The 12,325-nt window shown below is 36.5% G+C and overlaps 1 protein-coding gene across 3 annotated transcripts; it reads left to right on the forward strand.

The window, feature by feature from the left end:
- The first annotated feature begins 324 nt into the window (after window positions 1–324).
- On the forward strand, window positions 325–12,019 carry LOC107219054. 3 transcript variants are annotated; one of them, XM_046743728.1, is made up of 18 exons: window positions 325–1,106; window positions 1,386–1,579; window positions 1,655–1,831; window positions 1,912–2,039; window positions 2,511–2,698; window positions 2,857–2,987; window positions 3,136–3,246; window positions 3,425–3,802; window positions 3,883–3,994; window positions 4,134–4,218; window positions 4,319–4,732; window positions 4,817–5,017; window positions 5,226–5,378; window positions 5,463–5,596; window positions 5,735–6,076; window positions 6,206–7,841; window positions 8,021–8,770; window positions 10,579–12,019. In XM_046743728.1, the coding sequence occupies exons 1-18, from the start codon at window positions 879–881 to the stop codon at window positions 10,770–10,772; spliced, it is 5,556 nt and encodes a 1,851-aa protein (XP_046599684.1). In that variant the 5' UTR covers window positions 325–878; the 3' UTR covers window positions 10,773–12,019. The 3 variants fall into 3 exon arrangements, with proteins under 3 accessions (XP_046599684.1, XP_046599683.1, XP_015512613.2); XM_046743727.1 differs by having other exon boundaries at window positions 326–1,106; window positions 1,900–2,039; window positions 4,817–5,011; XM_015657127.2 differs by having other exon boundaries at window positions 327–1,106; window positions 1,900–2,039.
- The last annotated feature ends 306 nt before the right edge of the window (window positions 12,020–12,325 follow it).

The following is a 12,325-nucleotide window of genomic DNA, read 5'->3' on the forward strand; positions in this document are numbered from 1 at the left end:
AACGGCGTCGTTTGAACTGTTCTAATGCTCCATACCTAATACCATATACCGTTGACTGATGATATATAGGTATATGCTCAGTACGCCTCAGTCAACGCATATACGATTGTATTCTGAAAGCGTAAGTGAAAAACGTGTAGTACAACTTTCATCAGATCAGATGCAAGAATAATTTTTGGTTGAAAACAGAGCATGCCTATTGTGACGAACGAAGAAGCCTTGACGCTTTCTACAAAAGTCACAACCGCGGTTGTAAGAGTTAGAATTTTAAAAAGTTCAGAGCCAGTGACGTTGCCGGTGTTTTGATTTTTAGTCAAACATGCTAGTACAGATTTCCAAAATTTTCATGAATCTTAATTTCTGCAATACACGATTTTAAACGTTTTATTACTAATAATTTCAAACATTTTCTGCCGTTAGCAACTTAGTGAGGGTATGGTGAGAAATTCCGTAACAACGTCGGCAATTGTGAATCAAGATACATAAAACAGGATTCATTTAGTCCTATGTGCAGTTCAGTTTTCAAGTTGTGATTTGCGTTGTGTCGGAAAGTGCGACTCTATCATCAACAATCGTACAACATTTGCGCGTGCCTGAGTATCGTCGTGTTTGTCAGTGGAAATCTCTCATCGCATACATCAAATTATTATTTGGCATGCAATGACATCTCTTGTAGCGATGGCGAAGCTGTACGAGGGATAGTGAAGTAATAGCGAACGGCCATATTGAGCGAATGTTGACTGTACGCGTACTTTGCCTGTAGATATTTACTACACGGCACCTTCCAAGGGCGAAAGATCTAATCGATTGGTGTATATCCTCGCGAATATCCAGTAAGAATTTCACGGACAGACCGTGCGATTTTCCTTAAGGATAGAATGAGCGATTGTAACGACGAGGTGGATCAGCGCGAGAAACGAAAGAGTATCGAAGAAGCCGCGATGGGTGACGTCCTGGGTAAGGAATCCAGCAGCAAAGCTAATCCCGAAAAGGATACTCCTTCTAAGGATCAGGGGGACGAGGACGGACGCAAGGAGGCTGACGGTGCCTCGGCAGTAGCAGTCGGACAAAAATCTGCTCTCAATTTTCCGTCAACTGTCAAAGAGGTACCCGCATTTTGCTACACGCATTAGCATGTTAATCGCGGGCTGAATTTTCCATGTAATCGATCATGTAAACTCTATTTACGCACTGCTAGGAAGTCTCGTTTCATTCTCTCCGATAGAACGATTTTTAATCTTTATCAAGTCAATTAAATTCCACATCCCGATTGACGATTCTTTTGGTTCCGTGCAACACAGCTAACCCATTCCTGAACCCTGCGATTAACATTTATGTGGAAGGTGTATATGAATCATCTCAAATGGATCGGTTTTATTTTGTAGAATTCGAGTGTACATGAAGCTACAGAGAATATTGATGTTGGACAAGATGAAGATATGGCATCTAACGAGTTGGCGTCCGTCAAAAGTAATGCAGAGGATACAATAGATGGTGTTACCGATATGCTGGTTATACCCAATTCTCCATTACAACGTCCAAAAGGACCGTGTTCTTGTGACGCGTGTAAAGACAGAAGGTAAAACATTTTATTATCAACTACCGCATTTAAAAATATTGTTTAATAATATGGACATTTGCTTTGTTCTTTCAGGGAGCTTTTGACTGAGCAGTTAGAAGAAGTAACAAGGCTACAGGGATTGTGGATGGAACTGAGGCAGCACATACGTTCGGTCTTCAGAGCGGCTACGGAAACTTCTCGTGTACCTCATTCGTCCCGTCTCAAATATGACAAAGCTCATTTGGAGAATATGCATGAAATCATTCTGCAGTAAGTCATCTTTCACTTGTTTGTACTTAGCAACAGCTTATCCCTTTGATCATTCAATTTTATCACAGATTATGTAAAAGGGATCCTCATCAGCTTTTTATGAGGCTTGAGGGACAGGCCCAAGATTTTGTCATGGAGACAAAGGTTCGCCTTCTCGATCTTCTACATATTCGGAATGCTAGCAACCTTGCTGAAATTTTTCTCAGTGGTAGGTAATAAAAATGATTTAATAAATTTTATTTTTGCCGTATTCGTATTTTGTCATCGCCAGTGATGCATCTCATAATAAGTAATTAACGAAACGAAAAAAAAAAGAACTCGAAAGTTAGTTTTGATTTGAAATTTATAGCAGATTTTCCGTATCAGTTTTATCATTATACAATATCATTAGGAATTTAAAATTAGAACGATTCACAAGACAATCTGTCAGTTTAGAACTAGGCCGTCTGTCTAAATATATCATTACTAGTTGCAAAAACCGTGGAGTAAGAATACCGAGTTTTGTTTCCCAGCTTGTTTTGAAGATAGCACTGTAGTATCATAAGTATTACATTGTCATATTAGTTTACATTTTTTTTTTTTTTTTTTTTGCCTCTTCAAACGACATGTAAATAGTAAGAAAATTATGTGCTATCTGTTACTATATATTAAATATTTCAAAAATATGTTGGTTAAACAGGATTGCTGGATGGATATGATGTATTGTTGTCAGCAGCATCTCACTTATCCAGTCTGGTAGAGCCATTGGAGAACGAACATCTTTCAAAGTTTAATCTTACGTGGGATTGCTTGAATAAAAGGCTTTACCAGAGTTGCGTCTACGCCGATCCACTTGTACAGAACAATTTGCCACCCTTTATTGGACAGGTAACAATCATTTGATGTTGATATTTGATAAGACTAAGGCAACTCAATACATACACGTGTGTTATATATATATATATATGTGTAAGAAAATTTCTTACCAATTTGAAACGGAAAAAAAATTATTTGAACCAATATCATAAATGCAACGAATATTTCAGCTACGAAAACTTCTGCCACTAAAAGGTGCCGAATACCAAGGTCTTGTACACAGATATCTTGCTTTTGATGATGAAATGACAAGAATCGGGGACATGTGGCCAGAAGCTGAACGCCTAATTGACAAATACAAGTACGTATCTATTCTTCCTGCTATGTAAATCAAGAATGACGATTTAGCTGTGTAATTCATGCACATTTTTCTCATGATTCTTTTTGTAGATCAAAATTGAAAGACTCACAACTAGTACATAAAAATAATAGATGATTTAAATTTTCAGCCAGGAACAGGCGGCCCTTAAAGCAAAACAGAAAATGCTCAGGGAAGATTGGGAGCTGTTTAAAGCTCGAAGAAAACTTATTCAACAACGAATGTGGAACAGAACTTCTAAGTTAGTGAATCTTCTTTTGATTACATATAGTTCAGTATCATATCTAGGTAATTATCAATCGTCAATCATCAAGGCTCTAATCTCCAGTGTATTCAAGTTTGTCTTACACTTTCTTTTAGGGAAATGAGAAGGGACGAATCAGAAAATAATAATAAAAAAATTTCATTAACTATTACAGTGAGTTGACGGAATTTGATGAGCAATTACTAACACTTGCTACGTTGGGGGCAGTCGGGGCATTGAGTCCGAATAGTAGACCACCCAGTCCGAATTCAGACCTTGGTCTGGATGCCTTGAATCTGCCGCTAGACACTGATATTTTAGAGAGTCTTGCGCACGATGCAAACAAGTCGACACATCTACGTCTTGCTGACATGGTGGGAGCGCTAACATCGACCGAGGTCCTAACAGAGATCAATAGTTATAATATTGGCCCAGTAACAACATTGAACGGTCATTACAATGAACCAGAATACTGGTTTGGCTATGAATGCGCTGTTAACCATGTTCTTAATTATGGTTTCGTCACACCGCCGCCTTCGCCTAGGTCTGGAAGGTATAATAAGACACGAGTATGGTTTGTTTTGTCATGTTAGTTAATGTTATTTTTCTCGAAAGACATATTTTGGTTTTTAGTCCGGTCAGTGATGAGAGAGTTGATGGGGAGGGAAGTGAAGTGGACATTGGCGGAGGTGACGAACAAACGTGCGAATGTCATGTCTGCACTGTGCCTCAAACTTCGCCTACTGTAAGTACTTTGAACAATTGTTGGCAAACATAGAGATTTAAAGTTTAATGCGTAGACAGCTCGCTGTTATGCATGATATGTGAAAATGTTTCATTTTTTCATTGTATGCACAAACTTCTATAACTTTTTGTTTTACTAGCGGATCGGTAAAGGACCATCTCTTAATCTCAATCTGCAAACGAATAATTTCAATCCATTCCCACCAATTAGCAACGGTTTATCAGGTAAGAAAGAATTTGTTGCTCAGAATTTTAGCAATGTACAATTCATGTATCCAAACGATCTTGTTTTTTACCAAACATGTTTTGTTTTGCATTATGATAGGTGGTGTGAATTGTACAGCACCGAAGAATGGTTTGGTTGATATGAATGTGGTATATCCGCATCTTTATAATCTACATGCAGCTTTTGCTGCAGGACCAAAGAAACCGAACAATCCGGCTTGTCAAACAAGCACATCACCGGGTAGCAAAACAGATGAAAAAAAATCTTGTTCATTTGGTACACCAATAAAGAAAAAATCCGAGGAGATAAGTCTCAGTAAGAAGCAATTAGATGAAATTCAGTGTGCTATGGAAGACACAGATTTAAGAGAGACTGAACCGCAACCGTGTCCATGTGTTTATCGACACGCGAAGGAAATTGTAGAGAGGAAGAAAGAGGTGCTAGAAAATCCACCTTGCTCTTGTTTACTAAAGTCTAAACAGAAATGGGATACATGTCCGTGTTTAAAAAAATGTAGGTTATTTTTTTCAAATTTCCTAGTAAAACGTTTTCAAGATCTTTGTCTAATTTCCAACGTAAATGTGATATCTTTCTTAGCTCGCTCAGATCCTACCATCACAAACGGATATGGACAGCCTGAATCTCTTACCATACCTGCTGTCAAACCAACTTCAGCCTCAAGGAAGGCAACAAATAGGCCAAGCGCTACACAACAAACGCATATTCAAACAAGGCACTCGACCACCCAGACGCCTAACATCACCCACAGTCACAATCATCTGCCACATCCTGGTAGGTGTAAGTGACATATCGTTCCATCATTGATTCTAACAAAGATTCAGATTATCATAAAATATTCACACTCCCAAAGTTAAGCTCGGTTTTAAAGCTCAAAGGAGACTTTGCTGTCAATCGCAAGTGTCTCCTCTCGTTGAATGCAGCATAACAATATTTAAAGAAACAGTGTATTTAGTAGACATTTATATGTTGTGCTGTGAAAATACAGGTCCCACTCATTCTCACTCGCGTGGTACACTACCGGATCTTGCGAAGGGCGCAGCAGCTCCTCATCGTGGACATGCTCATCCCAATCATGTTCCACATGCTTGTCACAAACAAGCTAACATCGAGCATATAAAGAGGGTGTCTTGCAGTGACCGTTAGTATTTTTAATCCATAATAACAGGTATATCATTTGAAAGTTTTATCGGTAACTATTGAAACAAGATTTTGTTAATTATAGTTGGTGCAGGTGATGGGGATTGTTCAGATTCTGGAAGTAGCCAAGAAGATTCGTGTTCGACGAGTAGTTCAACTCCTAGAGATTCTAGCAGACACTGTGATTGTTGCTACTGCGAAGTATTTGGACATGGAGTGGTTAGTAATTATCTAAAATTTATCACAAAATTTCGCGATTATTCATAACTTAGCTGTTATACAAATTTTCACATTATTTAGAGAAGAGAATTTTATCTAGGGGATATTTGGTTACAAGTTCCTACTTCTGTTTTACAGCCTTCGGTAGCACCTGTCAGCAGAAATTACAATGAAATGAGAGAGAGACTACGGCAACTTTTGACAAAGAAGAAAGCTAAGAAGTGTAAGGCTGCGTGTAGTCCACCAAAAATTCCAATCGAAGTCCCATCCTCAAATTCGAACACTGTACCTACTTCTAATGTTTTACTTAACCAACCCGTACCGAGGCCTAACACTCCTGTCTCCGTAACTCCTGTCCAACACCAAAACACCAGAGATCAGAGGGACTTGGAGGCATTGCTTGAATTCATTGAGGGTAATCAGAATAGTAAAAAAGACAATAAGAAGGCGGAAAAGAAGGCGCGGCAAAGGCAGAAAAAAGTAAGCATTTGGTTACTAAAAAAACTTATCATTAGTTGTCAAATTGATTAATGGGCAATTTTGTATTTAACAATAATTCACATTCATTAGCTTCGAGATATGTCCTTATATTGTACTTGTACATAATAGCTGGACGAGAAGCTGAAAAAGGACCAACAAGAAGCAGAGAAACAGAGAATAATGGAGCTGCAGAAGAAGACCCCTGAAGTTACTATAACTGTTGTTGATCCTCAAAAACCTCTCTTACAAAGGTCACTGCCACAACGTACATTGCCAGAAGTTTCTATACTGCCTGCATCAGCACCACTAATAACCTCGACGCTTAAACCATCAAATAAGAAAAAAGAAAAAGAAGACGGGACTAAAGTGAAATCACCGCCGGTACATTCGAATCAAAAAAATAAGATTGGAATTAATGTTGAAAAAAAGGACGAAAACGTTATCGCAGTCAGTCAAAAAAGTAAAGCTGCAACGATTATTGATAAAGTTGACGGTAGTAAAAGTAATATTTCTGCACCGTCAAAGGTTGAGGAGAAAAGCGAAAAAAAATGTAAGAAGGAAAGACAGAAGCTTAAGAGGGAAGCCAAAGCAAAGGAAGAAGCACTCATGAAAGCAGCAGGAATGATCAAAAATCAGTCTGAAAATCAGCCGCAAATTGTTACTATCAAAAGAGTCATGGAGTCTAACAACGCTGAACCAACAGTTACCATTACTTTGAAGGGGCAAACACCAGCAGAAGATAAAGTCCTGTTCACATTGGTCAACGGACAAACAAAGGAACCTATGTCGTCAAAACCTGAACAGCCGCAAAGCCAAAAAGCTAGTGGTAAGAAGAAGAAAGGTAAGGGAAACGGTAATCAGCAGCAACAGCAGCAGCAGCAGGCTAAGTCCAACCCTGTACAGCAGCCATCAAGTAGCACGAACTTGAAACACCAACAAGGTAATATCAATGACAATAAAAATATTAAAAATCAACAAACTCATGAGAAACCTAGGGCCGGAAAGCAGAATGATGACAAGAAAGTTAGTACAAAACAGCAGCAACAGCAACAGCAGAATGTAGACGAGTCTAAAATTGGCAAGTCCAAGAAGGACAAAAAAAATATAGAAAATAAGGAGAACGTAATGCAGCAACAGAATAATACTGGAAACAAAAGTAAAAGTCAACAGCAACAGCCGCCAAGTAATAATAAAAAATGTAAAGTTAGCGTACAATCAGTGACTACACCCTGTATACAGAAGCAACAACAGCAACAAAATTCTACTAGTGATTCCATCAATAAAAAGTCAAAAGGACAATCTCAGGAGAAGAATAATCAAACCCTTGGTAATAAGAATAAAAATTCGGGCGATAATAATACCGTGAAAATAAAAAACAATAATCAGAAAAATCAGAACACAGTAAGCCCGATTGTACCTAAACCATCGATCACTGCCGAAAGTCCAAACACTGCCACTGAATCTCTGAGTTCACCTCTTAGTAATCAGTTTAAGGATATTGGTGCAAATCCGGATCTAATTATTGAAAATCTCAAACTACCACCGGGTATCACAATAACTAAAGTGAACGCCCCCGCTAAACCTATGCCTATAAAATCTACTCCATTATCAAAACCGGTGAATCCACCCAAGCAAACAACTATAATAGCTGCTCCAATGAGCGGAGTTCAATCAAATTACGCTACTCCTCAAGGAGCAGGGAATGTCATTGTTGTAGATACTGGGAAGCTCAAGCAAGATCTTCTACCCAAGTCCAATGAAAAAGGTGAGTTTCCTGTTATTTGAGTTTAATTTACTCTAACTTAGTATAGATGACACAGCTTTTGATAAATTTTCGAGTTAAACCGTTGAAATTCATGATCGAAGTCTATCCTCTTTGCAATAAACGGTTTTAAATGTTAATATGCATGTGAGAAACTTGTAGATACTCTTATGTTATTATAGATTCTTCGAAAGACAATCACCAATCCCAAAGTACCAGTGGAAAGAAGAAGAAAAAGAAAAGTAACAATAAGAGTTCTACAAATGCTTCTGGTGCAGTACTAAATTCCGTAGTTCTGCAACATAACGCGGTAAATGGTATACCGTTAACGAATGGGCATACCGATGCATCTGCTAGAATTTTACACAATCCAGGAAGTAATATGGTTACGATACGAAATCCAGCATTTGGTCCTCCGAAAATGGAACCGACACAACAAGCTGCTATTATCAAAGTATCGGAAAATGGTATGGTAACTATAAGAAGTCCAGCACTTCAACAGGCAATTAACGCTGGCTTAACGCCGCCAGCGAAACCTGATTTTATCGTGAAAGGTGATTTGTCAAGTAATAAAGCTGTGACGCAGCAGAATATTGGTGGAAAACCAAACAATTTTATCCCATCAAGTTTGGCTGAGCTTCGGAACAGGTTAACACCGGATTGTACAGGGCTGAAAGGCCTCGCTAATATCCAAATTAGTAAAGTGACTGGTGGACAGCCCATTCCCGAAAATGGCATTAATTTGAGAGGTACCAGTGTAACGTTAACCAAAGTTCGATCTGAAGCTGTGATGGACAATGTTCAACAGGCTAAAACTGCAGTCAGGGAAGCCATTAGCGCAACTATGGCAGCGTCAAGTAGCGGAAAAGGAAAGAAAAAGAAAAAAAAGGGCAATGGAACTCGACAGAATGGAGATGACTGGAACCTCGTTGGTGAGAACAACAATAAATAACTTAACCATGTAAATTTGCTTATTTGTCTTTAACAATCCATACATGTTTACTTAGAAATGATTCTTGACTAGTTACCGTGGCCAGATTAGTTTTGTTAATTTATAATGCTTTAAGTTCTGTAGACGTTTGGTATATTGTTTGTTACTTTATTCATTGTTAATACTTTCGTTTTATTATGTTCAGTATTTTTATGACCACGGGTGTTACACACACGGATAATTACTTCACCAATCTCTCTCATTCCATCTTTTTTCAACTTATTCAATTATTTATTCTTATTTTTTCTTGTCAAATTATCAGACATTGCTTTACAACTTGTATTACTGTCTAAAAACGACTACTGTTTTCATTTGTCTTTCTAACTTTTTTTTTTCAACTCGTGGAGTCGTAATATTTATTTCAGATTTATTAGGGAAAAATAACTATCGTCGCTGTGTGAAGTATAGTAAATTTTGATATTTTATGAGTAGTTAATTTTCGTATTGATATTTTGACAATTATTACAGTTTTTAGTTTTGTACAAATGGATGATACTTAATGATTTGTGGTATATAAACTACGTAATGTGTCGTTTCGTTGGATGAGTTTAATATGATATAAAAATAAAACTGTTAAGTACAACGAGAAAGATTAATATCTGCTAATAGCGTGGGAATGCGCAATATAGTTATTATACGACAAGAAATTGGGAATCGTTTGGTGGTACGCATTATCAGTGCGATTTTTGATACATTGTAAAATCTCCGTCTGGATAAGTGATCTGAGTGAATAGAGAAAATTACAGACTATCTTTCTTTTGTAGTAGTAAAAAAAAAGAGAGTCGAAGCACATCAATTTGTGACAATTGATCCATGTACTTAAATACTTTCAACGTTACGTAGTTTACAAACCAAATATTATCGTAATACGGCGAATCCACTGACTGGAATACTATGTGATATTAAGATACTATGGATAATGCTATATTTAATTTTTCAATAATTCGACGAAAATAAAATTAATTTTTTTAAATCGAAATTCTCATTTTTTTTCTTGACGGTATATAACATACTACCCCTGCTAAATGGGACTGAGAGAGTTTCTAATACTGTAATCGTAAAACCAGATAATTGAATCAAATTACACAATTAAGAAATACGATTTTTAGTTCAGTCACGTCAAAGGATACGTTCGTTCAATGCAAGAACCTTATTTAAATTTTCTTATATTCAACTCGGCCAATCATCCGAATATTCAGCGGAATTAAGTTGCGTTCAACTTTTATTGCCAATAAACACATACACTGAGAAAAGAGAAACACACGTAGTGTGCACGAGATAGTAGACAGATTTTTCAATTGACAGAGGGCGTTATATTTAAAGCAATAGCGAACAAACGGTCCACAAATATTTATACACTAGTACTGGCAGAGAGAAGACTTTACAGATGAACCATAAAGGCACGCATATGTACAGACTTATTTAACTCGACGAGTCATGTAACTTCGAACTTCGTGAATGCAATGTATGGATATTTCTTAAAATTAATAGAACATTTAGAATATTCTTCAATTACGGAGAAACAGATACCTACTTTTCACTGACATTACAGATAAATTTTTCAGTCAATACACACACACACTAGTGACAAACTGATTTCGCGATATGTCGGAGGCGATGCGATATACTTATATATATATGTATGTATATACTTATTTTTTTTTTAACTGTAAATTAGGTTTCTCATTTCTATGCAGTACAGTGCGCAAGAAATGATAAATTCTTGTATTCAGAGCGTGTCTTTTGCAGAGAGCGTATTTACGCCTAAAGATATAGACCTTGAGGACGGGGAGATGGACGACGCAGAACGCGAGTTGGAGGCCTTCAAGCGTTTTTGTCTTCAATCCGTTCCACCAGCGCGAAAGGAAAAGGTTAACCTGAACATCAAGGATATTGTTCTAAAGAAGAAGTCAACTCCGGCGACAGTTATTGCCGCCAATTGATTTATCCGTAGTTTATTATTCTTTTTATTTTCCGTTTGTAATACGTAGTCGTCGAAAAAGGCATTGCCGTTTGTTATTATTGAATAGAACGTACTGACGCCGCGGGACAGCCATGTATTATAGAATATTACACAGTACAGTTACTGTCATTATAGGTATAAGCATTTAAAAGCATAGTGTAATGATATGATTGTTACGAGCTCGCATAGGTTTAATACAAAGTATCGATGTAAGGAAAAAATATTGACAAGGCTGTTTTGCAAGAACTGATATGCTACCGTAATCCCAGACTATATCACTACCAGTTTTATTATTGGTCGCTCAAAAAATAAGCGAAACGATACTTTGGCAGATCTATTCTAGGATAATTTTTATTTCTATCCACTTGCCATGTAGAAATTCTGCCAAAGTAGCTGTCATTGTTTATTATCAATTTCAATCGATATACACAGAATAATGGCTGCAAAATGTTTCAGGACATATTTTTTAATTCTATGATCTGTCTACAATTAACTTCACCGTTTATACTCATACGTCATACATATACCGATCAATTTTGTACTGTGCATGCTTGCCAAAATAATTATCATACACATTTCGTGTACCAGTAGTGAAAAAATAAACACTATAAAAAGTTGTAAATATTCATTATACAATCGAAAAACGATAAAATCATTTTCAAAGTTATTTATTACATTATTGAATGAATTGGGTTTTATGTAAAAAATGAATTAACAATAAAAGTACAACAATAATATATTTAAAAAATTATATAAGTTTCTTTTCGTTCATAATTATTACTTATCAATAATTTATACGTATGTGTTAATAATAATTCGTATTATACATGTATGTCAATTAAATTTTGAATTGCCTTAGATGGAATTTGTACAAGTATACTTGCAAGTTGAATACTTCGTATTAAGTTGTATAATTTTTATTTTAGCAAGTGTGTTTGCATGCAAACAATTACCGCAGGACCGTGAGCATGGAATATTGGTAATCTGTGCAAGACAATAGTTGGTCTCGTGGGATAGGTTATTCATGTACACGTTGCACGCGATACAATCATCATTACCTTATCACCTGCAGTTGTGTAAAAATGTAATTTTGCTACACTAAAAATGGTCAATTATATACCAATTTTTGTCGAAAGTGACAAAGCGCTTCTTTTGTAAGTGATTTTTCTTTTTGATGTTCCTTTATTTTTATTTTTTTTTTTCTTGTAATGTTGTATTTTATCTTGTGAAGAAACTACGAAATTAATATGAATGTTGTAAATATAGAATAGACATACTTAGAATTCTCCGACACGTGTTGCACACGCGAGAATTTTATTTGGTCCCAATGCACGGATATATATTACACTACGTACTAAAAACTCCTCTGTGAGCAGGGTTTTTTACCATATTATATTGTTAGCAGTATTGTATCGTAGAATAGGATTTCTTGTATCAAGATATATTTCGTCAAAATGGAAGCTTGTCATTTCATTTATCTTCATTCAACCCCTGAATCATCCGAATTTTTCCATTTCAATGTATAATCTGTTG

This window comes from Neodiprion lecontei, chromosome 6 (genome assembly GCF_021901455.1).
Source record: "Neodiprion lecontei isolate iyNeoLeco1 chromosome 6, iyNeoLeco1.1, whole genome shotgun sequence".
Taxonomy (NCBI): Eukaryota; Metazoa; Arthropoda; class Insecta; order Hymenoptera; family Diprionidae; genus Neodiprion; species Neodiprion lecontei.